The 22,230-nt window shown below is 31.7% G+C and overlaps 2 protein-coding genes across 4 annotated transcripts; both read right to left on the bottom strand.

Annotated features, from left to right (window-relative positions):
• Positions 1 to 218: 218 nt before the first annotated feature.
• LOC132734834 (ras-related protein ced-10-like) lies at positions 219 to 19,753 on the bottom strand. Of its 3 annotated transcripts, none has more exons than XM_060721691.1 (5): positions 19,667 to 19,691; positions 10,461 to 10,532; positions 7,823 to 7,940; positions 4,491 to 4,553; positions 219 to 1,496 (listed from the first exon to the last, which is right to left on the bottom strand). In XM_060721691.1, exons 2-5 carry the CDS (start codon positions 10,508 to 10,510, stop codon positions 1,227 to 1,229), a joined length of 501 nt encoding a protein of 166 aa, XP_060577674.1. In that variant the 5' UTR covers positions 10,511 to 10,532; positions 19,667 to 19,691; the 3' UTR covers positions 219 to 1,226. The 3 variants fall into 3 exon arrangements, with proteins under 3 accessions (XP_060577674.1, XP_060577673.1, XP_060577671.1); XM_060721690.1 differs by lacking the exon at positions 19,667 to 19,691 and adding an exon at positions 13,818 to 14,384; XM_060721688.1 differs by lacking the exons at positions 219 to 1,496; positions 4,491 to 4,553; positions 7,823 to 7,940; positions 10,461 to 10,532 and adding an exon at positions 17,381 to 19,417 and having other exon boundaries at positions 19,667 to 19,753.
• Positions 19,744 to 21,831, bottom strand: LOC132734835 (uncharacterized). The gene is made up of 2 exons (XM_060721692.1): positions 21,608 to 21,831; positions 19,744 to 21,131 (listed from the first exon to the last, which is right to left on the bottom strand). Exon 2 carries the CDS (start codon positions 20,957 to 20,959, stop codon positions 20,150 to 20,152), a length of 810 nt encoding a protein of 269 aa, XP_060577675.1. The 5' UTR covers positions 20,960 to 21,131; positions 21,608 to 21,831; the 3' UTR covers positions 19,744 to 20,149.
• Positions 21,832 to 22,230: the final 399 nt, after the last annotated feature.

Below are 22,230 nucleotides of genomic sequence, written 5' to 3'. Positions count from 1 at the left end.
CAAAACCATACGTATTTAAATGACCTGCTAAAATTTTATTGCAAATCGTATACAAATAAACTGTTAGTTAAAAAAATCATTACTGAAATTCAAATAAATTTAAAATATTATGCATATATGTACTTTCACGGGAAAATCATGGTTAAATTGAGTTGTTGCCACTCATTAAAATATGCCCCTCATGTATAGTCGAATTCTCATAAATAAACAAACAAGAGTTATGAAACTTTATAATCAACTTTAATTCGTAGATAACAAATAAAAAAATGTACACACTTTATAAAAGGTAACATTATAGCATTTATAGATCCATAAAACATATGATTGTTTCACATTGAAAATACTACACATGTCCTATTGAGAGTTGTTACTATAATAGGTATTTAGTATTCACACCATCAAGAGGTACCAACTCTGGATAGAGTACTTAGCGTGTATTTGGCCTAGCTTCCGGAACATTAAAACAGGCAAAATCCAACACTTAGGCCTTCTTTGATTAAAATCCCCCTCGAGACAATTTCTTACAATGATAGGGAAAACAATACCAGCTGCATATGTACGGAAATGGTTTGAAGAGCAATTTTCAGGAAAAAAAACTGCTGGCTAAAAGGTACATGTATTTTTGATCTTTTTTAGTTTGTAAATCACATAGTGCCCTGCCACAGTTTCTTAAATGTTACTCATTGGTCATAAAGCTGAAACATCTATTGCATTCTGGTAAATAGATCAGTAATAGTGATTTAATAATTTGTATGGAAGTCGAAATACCATTTTCTTTACATTTTGCTATATTTTTAACATATAATTTCACATTAAGGCAGATGAGAGTTATAACATTATGAAATACATACGTATTTGCACTTTCTACAGAAAAACGTTTATGAGATTTAATGTGCCTTTAAAGATACACTGATTTTAATTATTAAAAACAATACAAATGTTTTGGTCTTTGTTCTTACCTACACAGTACTGGCAATATACATGTAAACGTTTTCTTTTCAGAAATAATAATTATGTACAAATAAATATCTCAACTCATTGGTGACATGATAGATTAACAAAAAGCGTTTGAAATATTTTTGCACTGGCAAGATAAATTAACACTAAGTAAACTTACCGTTCCAGAAGACACAAAGTTATATCTTTTTGTTGACATAAAACCATGCAATCATAATTAGCATCTCATATCAGACACATATTGCATTTACATATACACATATAACTCATTACAACAATAAGCAGCGGGTGGTTTTTATTTTTGGAGGCGGTTCAAGAGCTACTTTCACTGCTTCCTCAAACACATTTGTCACCCCTTGCTGAGTCATAGCTGAACATTCAATGTAACGTCTTGCCCCCATTTCTTTCATTAAATGATGACCCCGTCCATTAGAAATAAATTGTTTATCATGGTCCGGATTGTTCGGTCTTTTGTCAATTTTTGTTCCTACTAAAACAAGTGGCACTGATGGGCAGTGATGCCGAACTTCTGGGAGGAACTGAAACATAAAACAATCATTTCATAGCAAGACGCAAGCACAAGCAAATTGTATGGCAAAGATGAAAGTTGGCAAGCTAAAACGAAATACGCTAGCTCTCCTGTAGTAGTTGGTGAACATTTATCTTATGTATACAACAAAGTTAAAAACGATTATAACTAAAAGAAAATTGTCGTCTGCATTGACATATAATCTACTTAAAGTCCAGCTCATTGAACGTTTTGAAACTTTTTGGTTTGACCAGCCTGCAAAATCAACATCTGAACATCTGAACACAGTCGAACATTAATGTGAAACAGTAACAAAGAAAATGATCTATGTGATCCATTGGTATCATTATTGTGGATCAGTATGTAAAGAAAATATTTTATGTGATTCATCGATGCCATAAATATGTGATAGTTATGAAAAATGATATGTGTGATTAATCGATATCAATATTGTGGATAAGTAAGTCAAGTAAAAAGATAAATGTGATTCATCGATGCCATTAACGTGGATCGGTAAGTAAAGTAAATGATCTATGTGATTCATCGATACCATTAACGTGGATCAGTAAGTAAAGTAAATGATCTATGTGATTCATCGATGCCATTAATGTGGATCAGTTAGTAAAGTAAATGATCTGTCTGATTCATCGATGCCATTAGTGTGGACCAGTTAGTAAAGAAAATGATCTTTTTGATTCATTGATGTCATTAACGTGGATCAGTAAGTAAAGAAAATGATCTGTGTGATTCATCGATGCCATTAGCGTGGATCAGTAAAAAAGGAAATGATCTATGTGATTTATCGATGTCATTAACGTGGATCAGTAAGTAAAGAAAATGATCTATGTGATTCATCGATGTCATTAATGTGGATAATGTGGATCAGTAAGTAAAGAAAATGATCTATGTGATACATCAATGCCATTAACGTGGATCAGTAAGTAAAGAAAATGATCTATGTGATTCATCAATGCCATTTACGTGGATCAGTAAGTAAAGAAAATGATCTATGTGATTCATCGATGTCATTAATGTGGATAATGTGGATCAGTAAGTAAAGAAAATGATCTATGTGATACATCAATGCCATTAACGTGGATCAGTAAGTAAAGAAAATTATCTATGTGATTGATCAATGTCTTTAACGTGGATCAGTAAGTTAAGAAAATGATCTATGTGATTAACCGATGCCATTAATATGGATCGGTAAGTAAAGTAAATGATCTATGTGATTCATCAATGCCATTATCGTGGATTAGTAAGATAAGAAGATGATCAATGTGATTCATCGATGCCATTATTGTGGATCAGTTAGTAAAGAAAATGATCTATGTAATTCATCAATGCCATTAACCTCGATCAGTAAGTAAGGAAAATGATCTATGTGATTGACCGATGTCATTAACGTGGATAAGTTAGTTAAGAAAATGATCTATGTGATTGATCGATGCCATTAACGTGGATCTGTAAGTAAAGAAAATGATCTATGTGATTGATCGATGCCATTAGCGTGGATCAGTAAATTAAGAAAATGATATGTGTGATTGGCATCAATACAAACTCGAAAGAAATATCAATACGAATTCTCCGGTATTAAATAAAACGGAATTATTCATTTCTCTTTTCTTTTTTTCTTTTTTTCAAGTATAGTCTTTTAAGATAGTTTTCAAATGACTATTATGTCTGGACAAAAATATTAGTGACTACGCTGTGCACACTTATCCCAGCAATATAAAGACTATTTTATAGTAGTTTGCACTGCAATTTCCGGTGTTTTTTGTTTTACTGCGGATGTATTTTAAACTAAAGTAGACCACTTCAAATTGAAAGCAAAATCCACGTTTTTAGTGTAAAGTTATGCAACACATATTTTATATGATTAACCTTTGTAACATGTATAGGTTTTATATGGTTTTATAGGAAATTATTCTATTCTTTAAAGGGTCTTCACTGAGTTTTTTTGATATGACAGGACTGGATATACATGTACATATTTTTTTAGATTAATATTCCATTTGATCAATTTTGATGTAGGTCTAGACTAATAACTTAGGTACAAAATTTCAGATAATTCCCTTACTCTGTTATTCCAGAAAATGACCCAAAGTTGATAAGCGTTGCAACGAGTTTCCTTCAAATCGGGCTTAAATAGCGCAAAAATACGACTTTTAACTTGTTTTGGGGTATATTGCTTTATTAGTTTTTGCATATCTTTCTATTTAAAGTGTTCATTTCTATCTTTGTGAGAAACTCACATTTTATATTTTTTTAGGCTTTTGTAATTCGGTGGAGTTTTCATTTAGAAAATGACTGTTTTCTTTAATTTACAAGGCATTGTACTATTAATGTGACATGTAGTAAATGTAAAAGAAATCCAGGAATAGTCATCATTCTTTTTCGACCGTGAACTTTCTGTTTTGACATTGACTTCCGGTAAAATGACGGGTTATTCGACGTCATTTGTTCGATATTTGCGGATACAATGATGCAACAGTTGTCACTTTAACACTTATTACAGTTCTTTCGTATAACTGTTAGACTTTACCAAGAAATGGTTAAAAAAATCCGGACATTAGAACAAATACTACTTGCTATCCATAAAGCAGACGAAATAGATTCACGGATTATGTTTTATTCTACTTTATACAATATGATATCCTATCCCTAGATATTCTCGGAAGAATATTACATTTTTACCAAGTATGTCAAGTAACACTTCAAACTCTATACTCCATGTATAATAGTCGCCGTGTAAGTATCACAATTAAAATGTTACACAACAATAGCCTTTACTTATCAAATACAAGTCATGTGATGTCAAAGCTTTTATTTTTTTTACCGATTTGTTTTTATTGAATATTTCCTATCCTATGGGACTTCAGTCAACTATTATTATAGATACTGCAAATGAAATAAATATACATATAATATCTTTGCACTTATAAATATATTTACTTTTATTTTGTTTCATAAAAGCTATTGTTTATAAAGAAAAAATACATACCCGAAGTTTAAGGCTTTCATAAGAATCGCGATTGTCAACGGCAAAACACATCAGAAACACATCCTGTAATTATTTAAACAAACATAAAACGTCATAAAACATTACACAAATCATATCATGAATATAAATATTATAAAACTGTAAACAGCCCATAACTTCAAACATAAAATGTCATAAAACAATTGAAAGTGCATTACACCAAACATGAAATATCATAAAACGATTTAAAGCTCATTACATCAAACATCATAAAACAATGGACAAATCATGACTTTAAAGTTTAAACATCATCAAACAATCAGCAACTTATTACATAAACATTATAAAACAGTTAACAGCTCATTACATCATAAATGTTAACAACTCATTACACCATAAAAACAGTTGGATGCTCATTACATCGTAAACAGTTAACAGATCACTACATCATAAAAACAGTTACAAGCTCATTACATCGTAAACAGTTAACAGCTCACTACATCGAAAAACAGTTACAAGCTCATTACATCGTAAACAGTTAACAGCTCACTACACCATGAAAACAGTTACAAGCTCATTACGACGTAAACAGTTACCAGCTCATTACACCATAAACTCAGTAAATAGCTCATTACACCATAAAAACAGTTAACAGCTCATTACACTATAAAACAGTTACAAGCTAATTACACCATAAAACAGTTACAAGCTCATTACACCATAAAAACAGTTACAAGCTCATACACCATTAAAACAGTAAATAGCTCATTACACAATAAAAACAGTTACAAGCTCATTACATCATAAAAACAGTTAATAGCTCTTTACACAATAAAAACAGTTACAAGCTTATTACACCATAAAACATTTGGATGCTCATTACATCGTAAACAGTTAACTGCTCACCACACCGTTAAAACAGTTACAAGCTCATTACACCATAAAAACAGTTACATGCTCATTACACCACAAAAGCAGTCAACAGCTCATTACACCATTAAACAGATAACAGCTCATTATGCCATAAAAACAGTTACCAGCCCATTTCATTAAACGTTTTCAGCATATACATGTACCTTTATTCAAATAATTTGTTAAGAATAATTAAAAACAATTACCTCAAATCATTTGCCATTTGGATTTTAATACAAAGACAGTATATAAGCTACATATATTGTATGTATGTACATTTGTAATTAAGAATTTATAAGTAAGGAATGCACAAAGGCAAGACAGCAGCAGTGTAGTTCTGCGAGATGATATAGAGAAAGAAGCGATGGCTGAGGTAGACATGCAACCCCAAAGATAAGAATATATTAGAACAGGATACAATAGGCAGATGCCAGGGTAACGAATAAAGTGGCCACCAGTTACAGATAAAAACCAGTAAAAGGGGTTTCATGAGGATGTAGCAATAGTGTTGGACACCACACTGGTTGGCCATATAGATAGGAAGGTACAAACTATGATAACCATCATGTATGCAATTGGAGATCGGTTTGGAGTAGTAGAGAGGAAGGGAAAACCTGAGGGAAACAATGGAAGATTAAGAAGGATAGCAGCACAAAACAGAAAGGAATTGAGGAATATCAAAAAGCAGTTCAGAAAGGATAGTGATGGGGAGAAAGTTGGTTGAAAGGAATTAAGAAAATTGATGCGAGAATAGGTTTAAATGCTAATGAGAGCAGACAACAGCAGGAGAAACCGCAAAGAAAGGGCATGGAAGACAGAACATGTTTCCACCAATCCAAAAAAGTTTGTTAAAAGACTATTCGGCGGAGATAAAAAATCAGAAAGACTGAAATGTCCTTGAGCTCAAGTAGAAGACAATCTGAGGATGACCTATAGTGATACACACAGAAATGAACACCTAGAACAACTAAACCTAATTCAGCGACGCCAGTCAAGGAGTTAGACGCGCCGGAGCCAAGATTGAACCATTTCATATTAAACACACAAGAGGAGGACACACAAGAGGAGGGTCATCAAAGAAGCCAAAGCAAACAAAAACAACCTTGCAGTGTTGTGGCTTGACCTGGCTGATGCATTCGGGAGCATAAGACATCAACTGATTGTTTTGACAATTACCAGATATCATATTCCAGAAAACATTCGAAACCTTATCAAACATTACTTTGATAACATCTCATGAGATTCACTGTAAACTTTTTTATAACAACAAGGCAAAAACCGGCCAGTATATTTCTTTTGTCTGATTGTAAAAAACAGTAGAAAAAGCAAGCAGAGTACCAACTTTCAATTCTGAAGCAAAGATGCCGCTAAGAACGTTAACCAAGTCGAGAAAAGAGGAAAAAAAGATGCTGCAGAATCTAGATGAGCTCGTTGGGCAAGAATGAAATTTAACCCAACAAAATCTAGAAATCTGGTACTGAAGAAAGGAAAGGTGAGCAACACCAAGTACAAGATAGTGCCATCCATAGATAACAGTAAAATGTTTAGGAAGGTGGACGGACATTGAAAGTATTAAAGAGATATGTAGCCAGCTGGATAGATGGATGGAAAACATAGACAGATCAGGATTACATTGTGTTACCACCTGCAGCATATGTCTTTACATCAGAACTTCCAAATTGCAATTATCGATCAATTTAATCACAGAGGAATACATGGTCATAAAGACAAGTATTAATGATGAGGGACAGCGAAGACAGGAGAGTGTCAGAGGCAAACATCTGAGTTTGGACGGGAAGAAAATAAAGTTTAAAACACGCAAAAAGTACAGTCAAAGAAGTAGACAGCATACTGTAACAAAACGTCATAGTGGGATTATTAACAGAAGGAAGAATGGGATTGGGCTGTTAGATAGCAACAACAAGGAGAGAAGTGCATTAGCACAGAAAGAGATCAGACAGAATAATCTCGACAATGTAAAGAAATTGGAATTAAACAACAAGACCAATATATAAATCAGGAGACTGCAAGACCCAGAGCTATTTCATGGAAAAAAATGTGGAAAATGGATGGGATGAAGATAATTTTTCTGCTGCGGTCTTTATATGACGTGTTGCCATCACAAAATAAAAAAAGGTATGTTTGCCCATCAGTATTCATTTATTATATAGTTTGCAACTATGCATATCGATATTATACTTCACTACTTTGCAAATTTTAATTTTGACATTCAGAAAGTTCCAAATTGAAAGCTTTGACAGCCTATGACATAATACTGATATAAAAGAGATATCGGTATTGTCTATATATGTACAAACAGCACTGATATATTAGCGTTAATTAACAAGGAAACAGGTGGTGGTTAACATTTGCTATGATAACTTCCTTATTGTGAAATATGTAGACATTTATAGAGTACATGTATATCACTAGATTATTACCGTTTGAGGGTAGGCAAGTGGTCTAAGTCGGTCGTAATTACTTTGTCCGGACGTATCCCACAAACCTAAATTGATTGGTTGTCCCTCTACCCGTAACATAGCGGTATAATTATCGAACCTGAAAATATAAAACTTTATGATAAAACACTTAAAGAAACATATTATGTCTTCTGGAAAGTAAGAATATATATAAAAAAATATTTTGACATATACTGACATATATTGATTAGAAAAGAACTTGTAATATGTCTTGAATTTAAGAGATTGGTCAACAAGGGGCATATTTTCCATCAATATTTCAAATATTCATAAAGCAATAGAAATGTATCATTTGGACATACTTATAAACTCATGCTTAAAACAGTGTTGTTAAGTTTTAAGTGATTTAGTATGAACATTTATATAACGAATATTAATATTCTAGAACTCTTTATTATCTGCTGTATAAGTATATGCTACATCAGATCTGATCATGTATCTCACACTTGCTAATAACACCAAATATGTAATTCGTTGTTAAGTCTGATACTAAATACTAGCAATATAATTATTGATTGTACAACCGACCTTCCATTACAGACCAATTTCCTCTAAAATAGCATTTTTATTTTTTTTTAAATTACGCACCTTAACTAAACTTCGAGCGTTTGCACCAGCGAAGTTTCAATGATGTTCACTTAACTCTTTAGCCTTGTGTTCATTTCTCAAGATCAAAAAGTTAAGTATTGTACTTGAAAAAGGTATAACACCCTCATAATATTGGAGCCACAATAATAACGCCTTGACAAAAATAATATAAGAAAAGAAAAATAAACAGAACAAAAGTAAATTCCAACGTTTTGATTTGTCATAATTAAATGCATTTCCAAAACATACTCCTTCTTATTTTAAATTCCACACTTAATTACTGACGAACTATGCTAAACGCCCAGAATATTTATATTTAATTATGCTAAACAATCCACTCCCCCTCCCCCCCAAAAAAAACTGCAACATAACTGGCACTTAAATTACAATATCATTTTACCAATTTGAACATGGTTATAGAATAGAAACACCATAAGCAACACATTTTCATTATTCCTAATCATCGAAAGTTTGGATGAAAGAGGTGAAAAGTAGTCATTATAAAAATTAAATGTTCTAAAAGATACGTGTATAGAAAGATAGTATTTAGTATGGCTAACAATATGGTTTGTATTGGGTTTATTATAGATATTTAACTCAGACCTCCTGGTGATACTAATTCAGATAAGATATTACAAAACAATTACAGATATTTGAGAACTTTATCGTCATATAGCAAACATGCAGTCCTACAATTGATTATTTTTGACTGTCTGAGACATATATTATCATAAAGAGTATGTCTATGGTGTGATATTTGTACCCCCTCCACCACCAAAGAGCGGATAAGTTTGGATAATATTCATGAGAATTGAATATTCTAATCAAAAGAAACCGAATCTTAAAGCTGCACGCCTCCAGATGAGCCAAAATATTTCAAGAAAATCAATATTGAGAAAATGCACTAAACTTTTAAAGAGATAAAAACATTCGAGATCCAAGTTATATTTTACATGTTATGTGCGGTTTAAGATTGATTTGGCAGTATTTTTATCACTATAATTCTACTGCGTTACTAACGCAGTAAGGGCTGTTTTTGCTTATAATGACCACTTTTTGTTAATTTTTGTGGATTGTAAGTGCCGATTGCAATATCTAAATTACTTTATTGGTTCACCTTACAATATTTTACTTTTAAATGCATTCAAAAATGCATGAAAATTAACATAAATCTAGGGGCGCGCTGCTTTAAAATGAGTTATAGCTTGTATTAGTGCAAACGCTTACGTAGTATGATGTGTAAGGGTGTGAGACCGGAAACGAGCAATCAGCTAGTTGTTTTACACTTATAACTAATATTCTGCATATAATACACAACTATAGTGAGATGTTAACATCGGAAATAAGTCATAAATTCTTCGTTTATAAGTCATATGTTATTAATCAGTATAGAATTTCACGAAAAAATGATTATAGTATAAACATTGAACTCGACTTTATAATCAAAAGGTGGTGAGAAATACTTGCATGACTTGCCATGACGTCATAATAATGTAACGGTTCTAAAATTCAAGATTGTTTTTATTTATACTGATTTGAATCGTTGAAGCCAGCAACGAGTCATAAGAACAGAGCCAGATTAATCAGCTTCTCTCTGATCAGACCAGGTCAGAGACTTCATAATGCTGGATATTCAATTTCAGAATTTCTGTATATTGTATATTGAAACCCTTTCTTCAATAAAGAACTATTTATAACCCAAAGCAGGACAATTTCCGAAGTCCTTATTCTGATCAATTTTGAAATTTATCAAATACTAAAGAAATGAACATTTCAATAAGGTTCTGTCCAATATGTTGTTGTAAATTTGTATCACACGTTTTATAGAATTTGACTTGGAACGTTGGAAGTCATTGTAAATACAAGAATTCCAACCATCAAATATATAAATTTAAATAGTTACTCAGAATTTCGTCAGATACTAAGGGAAATTTTGTTTTGTACATATGTATCAAATCAGGTTTATAATTAAATGATAGATATCTTGTTGGTAAAAAGACAAAACACTTACACAGTCGGTACATATTCTGAAGGGAATGAATTATCTACGTATGTTTTCATTAAACACGTCTTCCCAACACCTCTGAAAAGAACAATTTATTTGAAGTTCATGATTAATCATTCTTAGACTACTGATAAACTGAAATATCAATAGTTTAAACTAATTCTTATAATGTAATCGTTCATTTTTGTTCTACCAACTGTAAAACAATGGCATCCGTGTTCAATTTATATTCAACTACGCGTCAACTTATATCATTTATAGTTTTCATTCTGCAAACTTTCAAACAATGTTATCTACAGGTATTCCTTCTTCATATCGTCAGTCAATGTCATTAACAGCGTTCGTTCTACAAATTGTCAATGAATGTCATCTACAGTTTGCCTTTCAATGTCATCTACAATATTCCTTCTACATATTGTCAACCAATGTGATGTACAGTTTTCGTTCTACATATCATTTATTACATCTATATTGTTCGTCTACATAACGTCAAAACAATGTCATCTACAATATTCCTTCTACATATTGTCAACCAATGTGATGTACAGTTTTCGTTCTACATATCATTTATTACATCTATATTGTTCGTCTACATTACGTCAAAACAATGTCATCTACAATATTCCTTCTACATATTGTCAACAAATGTGATGTACAGTTTTCGTTCTATATATCATTTATTACATCTATTCATTGTTCGTCTACATTACGTTTTCAAAACAATGTCAATCTACAATATTCCTTCTCTACATATTGTCAACAAATGTGATGTACAGTTTTCGTTCTACATATCATTAATAACATCTATATTGTTCGTCTACATTACGTCAAAACAATGTCATCTACAATATTCCTTCTACATATTGTCAACCAATGTGATGTACAGTTTTCGTTCTACATATCATTAATTACATCTTTATTGTTCGTCTACATAACGTCAAAACAATGTCATCTATAGTGTTCATTCTACATATTGGCAAACAATGTCATTTAGAACCTTCGTTTTAGATACCGTCAGTAAATTCATTCCACGGGTTTCGTTTTACATGTATTTAAAAATGTCATCTGTAGATATTATTTTACGTATAAAAATGTAATTACAGTATCCTTTTACAGTCATAACGTTTATCATCTGCATATTGACAGTAAATATCAGCTATAATGATTGTTTTACATATCGTCATACAATGTCATTTACAGTCTTCGTTTTACAAAATGTAAATCGTAGTTATTGACAGTTCCATAATATCATCAATTAATGTCATTCGAAGTCTTCTGTACATAACCTCAAACAATGGCATCTGTAGTGTTCATTCTATATACATTGTACTTGTATCGCAAATCTCTGCAAATCAACAGTTTTCGTTCAACAAAATATGAAACAATGCCACCAATCCGTTTTTTCATGCCGTCAATCAATGTCATCTACAGTGTTCGGGTTTTTCATGCCGTCAATCAATGTCATTTACAGTGTTCGGGTTTTTTATGCCGTCAATCAATGTCATTTTCAGTCTGCGTTTTTCATCAATTAATGTCATATAGTCTCTGTTGTTTCAATGTCTACAGTGTTCGTTTCACATAACATCAAAAATGCTATTTACTGTGATCTTTTCACATGGTAGAAAATACCACATTGTATTTTATGTTATTTTAGTATGTAAAGAACACCAAACTATGAGAATATTATTTTCTTGGGCAGAGGTCATGAGACTGGTATGACTAAATTATGACTTAGTGCAGCTCAAGTTCTAATGACTACCAACATTGTATACATGTAACTCGAATCACTAATTATCTTAACCATATCAACTAGCATGCTCTTTGATATAGGATAAAAAATATGGGTCACTCAGTACAAGATAAAATAGTTTACCAACCATACACGCATTCAATTTAGTGACGAAGCATTTATATAATAATATTGATAGGCGTTTCGTAGTATATAAATTCATATTTAATTATTTTAAAGTCAATTTAAAGGGTATAAAGCTATATCTTATGAAATTTTTTTTATAAAATTTATCAACAGAAACAAATTATATTGGTTTCATTTTTATATGGTTGATTCGCGAAAAAAGTTGTAACATAGAATGTCTCTGTTATTTAACACACATGAATAATGTACATAAACAGAATAAAATATTCATGAACAAATATTATTTTGCTATTTCAAGTAGGGTTTTATGCGTTAGCAATGGTATTGTGCATGTGCCACTCGCTTTAAGGCAATTTATTACCATTTTTATTTCATATCAGCATTCTTTTTCTAAAATCCAAACAATAATTATATAGCTTTATACACATTAAAATAAGAAAAATAAAAGAAGTTCAAGTTGCTGATCGTTTCAGCTGATAAACCTGGTTATTGAACTCATTCCAAAAAAGCATACAAAAAACTTTTTTCTTTACAATAACTACATTATGATATTATAAATCTAAATCAATATCAATTATTGATGTCATGTTTGTTTAAAGTTTTGATATATTGACTGTTCTCTAAACATGAGGCCCACAAGTGCACATTTCCTTTCCTTGTGAATAAATTTGACATACAAGATTTGTGTTTAAGTTTGACACAAAATCTTTAAATCTTTACGCGTCATATCACCAATGGATTGAATTTAGTGTATATGATGAAAGGATAAAACGTGTTTTAAATTTTGTCAACTTTGCAATAAACGAGTTATTTGCGACATTTAAATGAAATTTAATCAGGCATCAAACTATAAAACATGAAGTTGATTCATCTGAATAAGATGGTACTGTGTCACATTCTATTCTTTTTTACCATGGCAACGATTACTATGTTTCTTGTTTCAATTGTTACTTACTTCTTAACTTATGTGTCTGCGTTCTAAGTTTAATAAGGGTCCATTTGCCCTTTCAGGCACTAAGAGTACTGACCCCGGACATGACACCAATCATGTCCTTAAATAGTATTAAGTTGTCAAATGGTGACCTATTAATTTTGAGCAGTAATACACTGAATGTTAAATATATGCTTTTTTTCTTTAACTTATTTGAAGGTAACAGTTTATCAAATAGGTGTGGTGCTGCTAAATTCCATACACCATACACCATTCTTTCTTCTACTTAACACTCTCGTTTCTGGAAGCGTGTGGATGTTGAAAAAATCACTTCAGATAACATATCTAGTTGGGATCGTATATTTCACCGGCCATATACACTTTAATTCGGGTGCCTGTATGTTCGCTCTCAAACATATCCAGTAAAAAATAGTTTTTTTAGTAATTTTTACACCGTTTCTGTACAGTTTTTATCAGGATTTTCACCTCATAATTATATGCGTTACTGTAGTTTAGTTAAATAAACGGAATAATAACGTAAATAATTTTTACTTACCCATCCCCTACAACGACACATTTTATATTAGCGCTCATTTTGTGTGTGTCACTTATCGCACATATTAATAATAACTACGATAGATACAAGTCTTATTTCGAATCATATTATAAATAAATGTGTGCTCATATTCTAATTAACGTCACTGTCTGAAACTGAATAACTATATTAATAGTTGTTTGTTTACTTAGACACAGCTGTAATTAAACATTTATTTATTACTTGTAAAACAATAAGCACTTAAACAACTGTGAATTAGTTTCCTGTTAAAACAAAAGGAAAGAAGAATTATCATATTTATATCCAAACACAATTTTGATAATCACTACAAAATAAAAGCACACTTCCTATTTGTAGATGTGATTTTCTTAAGTCTATTCCTAAAATTAAATCCTTAAAACATAAGATTTAATTGTACACTTTGCTCCGTCGCTAACCCTCCCTCTACTACAATGATAATTTTCTTCAAGCATTTTCACTTCCTGTTACATTCATTGAAATATTTGTCACATATTTTTCATGTATTTTCTGTACTTTTGTTCGCTATTAAAGCAAGCGTGTAATAGTCGAATAAATGGGTACGTCAACTTCCTCACCGTGTATGAATCATTGTACATGTTGTAAACCAGTCATTTAAACGTCGCGTTAAATTTATATATATGAAGATGTTGAAAGGATATGCATGGGGGTATTGAATACGTATAATGTATAAAATAGAAAAAGGAATTAAATTTTTAAAAAAAACCTATAAATCTCATCAATTCGCTTGAGGATTATTTTTTTTTAATTTCAATTTAAATCTTTAGTTTAATATAACACCCCTGAATATTTAGGGAGAAAAAATAAAATACGACAGTAAATTTCCGTGGTAACGTCTGCGTGGCTGTCACTTTTTAATAATTTTGTAACACAGATGTGTGAAGTTAATTAGGTTTATATCATTGTGGATTTACGTTATAGCATGTGCTACTACGTATTGTGCAATCGGTATTGACAAATTGTATTGTTGAGAATAATCATAATTATTGTATGTTTTCAAAATGTTAATTAATGTGAGACGTAAATATTCAGTAAAACACACGAAAAAACTGTTCAAGATAAAAAACTATATACAAAATACCAAAATATAGAATTTTTAGTAATAAACAGATGCATTTCTTATGTCTAGAATTTAAATTATTTCATAACGAAACTATATGAAGAATACTTAACTGAATAAGTTTGGATATTAACCAGAACCTATTTTAAAATATTATTAAAGCATATTATTTAAAAAAATGCCCATGAGAAAGTAAAGTTTATTTCCTCTTGTAAACCCATGTAGAAATAATATTAAACATGAGGGTCACGATGACCCTAATATCGCTCACCTGATTATGACAAGAAACAGGTAATAATTTAAACTATAAATGAAAAGCAGATATAAAATCTAAATCTGAACTGTGATTACAAAGTTTATATTTGTAGCTAACATAGTGTGCGTGTCAACATTACTGGTTGCTATTGCTGAGGAAAAACAATTGTTACTAAAGAAGTCACTGGTAGCTATACAAAATCAATGGTTTTCTTAGATGTCAGTGGCTGCAATGAAATTCAATGGTAGATTCACTCGTTGCTATGGAAAGTTGATGTTTGCTATTAAAGTCACTGGTTGCTATGTAAAAAGTCAATGTTTGCTATGGAAGTCACTAGTTGCTACGGAAATTTACAGTTTGCTTTGGAAAGTCACTCGTTACTATGGGAAGTCCATGTTGCAATAAAGGTCACTGGTTGCTAGCTATGAATAGTCAATGGTTGCTATGGAAATCACTGGTTGCAACGGAAAGTCACTGGTTCCTATGAAAAGTCACTGCATGCTATGTAGTTTCATTGGTTGCTAAAGAGGTCTATGGTTGCTATGTAAATTAATTGACTGCTATACCAGTCACTGGTAGCTATGGGAAGTCACTGGTTGCTAGTGAAGTCAATGGTTGTTATGGAAAGTGACTGGTTGCTATGGAGTCAATGGTTGCTATGGAAATTTATCTTTGTTATAAAAAGTCAAAGGTTGCTATGGAAGTCAATTGCTACTATGGTAAGTCACTGGTTGCTATAAAGACAATGATTGCTATGGATAGTCATTGGTTGCTATGCGACTGGTTGTTATGGAATCAATAGTTACCATGGAAAGTCACTGGTTGCTATGAGAAGTCATTGGTTGGAAGAGGTCTACTAGATTTTTCACGGATAAAAACATCGGCTTTAGCCTTCATGGTTTTAGAGAAGAAACATTTTTAAAGGTTTCACTACTTACATAATTATAGGGAAAATCCATGTTCCCCCGGGGCGGGGCCACTTTTGACCCAAAGGCTAAACTTTGAACAATTTTTATTGAGGTCCACCAAATAATGTTTCATGCTAAATATCTAAGATATAGACCTTGCAGTTTTGAAGATTTTTAAAAGTATTTACTACATTATTGAAAGATCATGACACCCTAGGCGGGGCAAATTTTGAACCCTGGGCTATAACTTGAACACGTGTTGTAGAGTTTTATCAGTTGATGCTACACACAAAATAGCTAAGCTCAAGGCCTTGCACTTTCAGAGAAGAAAATATTTAAAGGTTCTATTTTTAAAATCTATTTTAGCCCTTCTGACCCATATGTTCAATGGAGCAGAACCGTTTTAACAATTTTAGTAAAGCTTTATGCTAGGAGCATTTCATCAACTTTGACCAAGTGATTTCTGAGGAGAAGTCGTTTAAAAAATTTTGACGACGGACACACGGACGCACTGACGGCCGATGGACGCCGGACAAATTGTGATCACAAAAGCTCACCTTGAGCATTTTGTGCTCAGGTAAGCTAAAAAAACAACAATTCGTCAAGAGTATGAATCATGTTTTAAACCGTGTTCAAGACAGTTTAATACTGTTTCATTGGCCATTCAAATCAAATCTTTTTCGTTATCAAGCGGTATTTCAAGTTACACAGGAAAAGAAAAAAAAGAAAAGAAATCAACCTATATTTGCAAACAAAGCACTTTATCAGATAAGCTTTTATTATCAATAACTGCTCAAGAGAACGTTAAAGGCATATTATGTCTCAGAAATTGAATTCAGAAAATTTTACTTCTCTTTTGAAGGTAAAGATTAGTTTTATCATGTTTAAATCAGTTTTAAAGCTTTTTAGATGATAATCACCTGAAGAAATTATCTGTGAAGTTATTTTTGTATAAAAGGATCAAAATGTAAACAAAGTAGTATTTTGACTTGCATGTAAAAATACTTTATCACTATTACTGTACCAATTGCCAAAAAGCAACAGAGGCAAAAGATGGTTTAGTTATATGGCCAATAAGAACATTACTAAAAACTATAACAGAACACACAAAATAAAAAAGCGAGAAATTTTAGCTTTAGAGAAATATAAACTAAAACATTTCTAACGCATGATGGGCCTTTAATATAACCGAGAATGTTGATCAGATACTGTATTCATGTAGATTTACACCCGTCAGGGTTTTACGGAGAGGAGCGACGTATGAGATAGACTAAGGGGAATGCAATTGCATAGACAATTTGGAGATATCATTATTATTGTAAAATAAGCTATAAAAACGCTATGAAATTAGTGTTTTGATTTCACGGAAATATAAGGAAATTAAAAAAGATTAAAATAATACATGTTTTTTTAATTATTAATTCTTTTGTTAATAACCCTTTTCTATAGTAGGGTAAAATAAAACAGCCTAACTAATACGGAAATCGGCAGTGGAAAAAATCTCCGCTTGAAAAATTATGCAAGTGATCTCCCTTATTTTTTCTTTTTTGATACGAAAACACCCCACTTGCTTAAAAATGCAATAGATATGAATGTACTTATTCTTCTAAACAGGTTTTTACAATTGACAAAATTAACCGAGTGGTTAAGATCGTTGACTTGAAACCACTTGCCCCTCACAGTTTGTGGTTCTAATCAGGTGCCCGTTCGTGCCAGAAATTATGCACGGAGGGGCGCCTGAGATCTTCCTACACTACACTTCACTACACTACACTACACTACACTACACTACACTACACTACACTACATTGCACTGCACTTCACTCCACCCCACTACACTACACCACACTACTACAATACAATACAAATATGTATTGTTTGTTTTATTTGTTTTCCTATTAATGCCTAACACCATGTATGGGACCTACTGTAGACATTTATGCATGCGCTATAAGACACGCAATTGTCTTCTTCCAGGGTGTCAAGGTATATTTTATAGAAGCCGAAATAGAAAAAAATCATGCCACCACCAGTAGAATTCAAACCCATGACCTCCGTATTAGAAGTCTTGACCAAACTTGTCCACTTTCACAACAAAAACAACAACAACAACAAATATGTTTAAATATCATTTTCTCACAATTCATTATTTTTTCATGATCCACTTATTGCAACCAAAAGACGTTGTTTATATTACCACTTTCTGAAGAAAACGACACTGATTTAATGATATTTTCATTATTAATTCATAAGCACTATTTACAAAAAAGAATTTAATGTAAATGAAGGCAATGTTGTGCTTCGAATAAGAAAATGCAAGAATACCTACATGTGTCATTATAGTAATGAAAAAAAATATCGTGATTAGCAATATTTAGTTTGAAGCATTATACTTGTTTTAAGATTCTTCTACATAACATTTTTCCAGAACATCTGGAATGTTTTCCGACTCTGTGTCCATGAACATCGTCACAGAACGCATGAAGTACATCTTCTGTATTATCTACGTCGCCATCACATTCCACCCATCCAATATCGTCGTCATTCTGCCTTAACAAACCTTGCAGCTGACACGAGAGTTGTCTCTCTAGTTCTTTATTACTGACAACTGTAATGTTTTCTATTTCCAGCCATTTGAGAGATCGTTTTCGGTCGGTTAAGTGATGAATATGCTCAAATCCAATGACCAGTTTATGTCCAGATGCTTTTACGAATTCCTGTAGTACTCTGGCACAGTCGTGGAAATCAATAGAACATGGAATATAAAACGAAAATAGCAGAATAACAGCATCGTTGATATTATTATAAATTTTCATGTAAGCATTTTCCATATTTTCTAACACCCCTAAACCGCCTTTGTCTAATGTGTGTATTCCTTTCCGTGTATAAGGTTCCTTCCGTTTATTTCTCTTCTTTTGTGATGTTTCTTCATCAATTATTTTGAAAAGAAACTTTCTGTACGGATCAAATACTCTACATTCCCCGTGTTCAAAAAAGTATTTCTCACCTGCATTCATTGCGAATGCGACACGTTCGTAATGTACAACCTTTGTAACTAAAGCCGAAGGGTCATGGAGTCCGTGTAAATAATCCGTAAATTTTTCTAGCACAGAAAAGTTTTCTTCAATCACTTCCTCTTTAGATACGATAGCAACTGTAATAAATTGACTTTTACGTTTTCTTGTTCTGTTTGGATCCAGTAATATATCATATATATGGAACTTGGTTTCCAAACCAACGTCACGTAGAGCAACTAGAAATTTAACTAACTTTTGTCGATAGCACACAGTTTCTTCCTCTGTCATTTCGTTTGTTTGAAAAATACAACTTCGTCTAACTAGGAAAGAAAATGTTACACCATTGAAACTTTTTACAAACGAGGTCTTCAGCTCCTTATATTATAAGATACCGAGTGATGAACAGGAATTTAAGGTATCATTTGTGTTAAGTGTGACATAAAACAACATTAATCAGCCGATTAATCCAGGTTAAATCATAACTTATTTAGATATAGCAAACGATACTTCTCATGTCAAAAGGAAATGCTTAACTTAAAGAAGTAATAAAACTGAAGAAAAGATCTTACTTGCAAATCTGCAGTCATCCGTTTCTAACTGCCGCCGATAGAAAAAAGTTACGCCTCTTTTCCTACTTTCGTTTTAATTGTTTGTTTGTGAAAAAATATATGCCCATTTAACATAACCACATCTAAAACACTGTGACATGAATGTATCGATTTGCAATACGTCCGATAAGGTACCCATGTTTGTATAGATAAAAAGCTATTTATTATAATTGTTATACACAAATTGGCAGAGGTATACAATGATAAATATAATCTGTTTACATACTTTGTGTTCTATATCTATTTAAACATTTAAGTACTACGTACATACTGGTCATATTTTTCACATTGGATAACACGTAAAAAATGGTACAATGATATTTGAAACAGTACATTACTCTAACTGTAACAAAAACCTAAAATTGAGGAGAAATTTCAAATCAGTTCTAATTATAAACAATCGTATCCTATATTACATTTTCTTTATATTTCTTATCATATCAACTATTTTAAAGAAATGAAATTGTTGTATCGTTTCATCATCTTTCTACAAAGTGCTTTCCCAAACTGCCTCATACGTGTACTCTTTCTAAAGTCCAAAACATCGTCAGCGAAATCTTCAAAATCATCATCAAAGTCATTATCATACTCGCCGTTAAGAAACTCATATTTAAATCGAAATGTATCTGTGTTAATTAAAGGCTTTATTTGGCTTCGAATTTCTGTCCATATTTCGTCACAGTCAACAACAACTACGTTTTCCATAGTTATCTGGCTTAAGGATAAACATTTGTCGGAAAACTTATAAATACTTTCGTAACAGATCGCCATGTTAAGACCAGAAACATTGACAAACTTGTGAATTAGTCTAGAGCAATTATAGAAATCAATAGAACATGGAATAAAATACGAGAACAGAAGTATGACAGAATCGTTTAACCCATGAAATAATTTAGTATATGATTTTTTCATATTTTTTAAAACACCCTTTCCACCCTTGTCAAAAGTTATTATCTTATTTGTGTTGTCCATTATATTTCCTGTTTTACTTTCAATCTCTTCATCAATGATTTCAAATAGAAGTTTCCTACTAGGATCCAACAGACGACATTCTCCATGTTCGTAAAAGTTCTTAGCACCAGCATTTAAAGCTACAGCAATACGTTCATGATATACCACTCTCGACTGCAGCGTTCTTTTGTCAGATAGTGCATGCAAATATCGTGTAAAGTCCTTGAAAATGGAAAAGTTTTCATTTAAAATTTCGTCCTTTGAGACAAGAGCAATACCAACAAATTGTTTTTGCGTTCCCATTCATGCGAAGGATCTAATGCATCACAGATGTGGTACCTAGCTTCCTTTTCCAACATCTCTTAAGGCAATAAAGAATTGTATAAGTTTTCTTCTAGAATTTTCTTTGTCAAATGCCATTAAAGAGAGCATAGACGGTACTAGTTGACACTACGAAGAGAGCCTTATAAGGTACCTGAAGTAAAAGGAAAATGCCAATAGAATAAAAAAATACATTGGTGTTTGAATGTAAACTTTTCATTTATGTTTGAATCGCCTAATATTTGTTTTAAACTTTTATGATGTTCATATTATCCAGCCATTCCTTACAACTGCAACACTAAATCTAATAGAGTTAAACCCAAGACACGAAATTTAAGACATTTGTTAAAAATGAAACAGATATTATTTTACCTTTCCGTTCTTTCTGATCTACCTTTCGTATATGTTAAGTCAATCTAAATTATTGCTCGATAAATTATGTCAACATATCTTATTTTGACTATTTTAGGTGAGATACAAAACTAAATAAATGAGAAATAAGTTTAAAACTGAGTGAACTGTAAATCTTTTTCGATAGTATATTGTACAATGTATAATCATCTTCATTGCGCTACTGAAACGTAACCCAAGAAATTCTTGAAAATATTTATGTTAAATCTCAATACTTACTGAGATAAAATCTATATTCTCCAAAAAACCAGTAATTATCCTCTATTTATTATTATTAACGATACTTAACAAAGGAAAAAAAACCTAAACTTGTTTATACTTCCTTTGTATCTTTAACCAAACAGCTGTTTTCAATAAACGTAATTGCTGTTGAACTATAATATAATTATACCTTAATATTTAACACAGTAACAGCATTTCAGATATTGATAATTGAAAATTTTATTTTATCAGTTATTTAAATTTAAACTTGATTAGCATGAGATAAATCAAAATATATGAGCTATACAATATACAATGTACATGCACATGTAGATATCAGATTTTCACGTGATTAGGAATCTGAAGTTTTTCTAATTCGATAAATTTATTATGCGCTGTTAATATTTAACAACTTCAACCACGCGCATAATTATTCAGGTGAATTATTACCCGTCAGCCAATAATTATCGACTATTGTACAGTGGAATCATGTACCATAAATAGATTAGTATTTTTTTTAAAGATATTTTGCACAGTAATAGCCAACTCTTATCATACGTTTATTACAATGTAATGTGCATATCATGAATGATTGTTTAAATATATACTATGCTCACATTTGGGTTAAATACTGTTATTGC

The sequence above is a fragment of the Ruditapes philippinarum genome, unplaced genomic scaffold, assembly GCF_026571515.1.
Source record: "Ruditapes philippinarum isolate M1 unplaced genomic scaffold, ASM2657151v2 ctg39_1_1_1_1, whole genome shotgun sequence".
NCBI lineage: Eukaryota > Metazoa > Mollusca > Bivalvia > Venerida > Veneridae > Ruditapes > Ruditapes philippinarum.
This window is presented reverse-complemented; position numbering and strand designations above follow the sequence as displayed.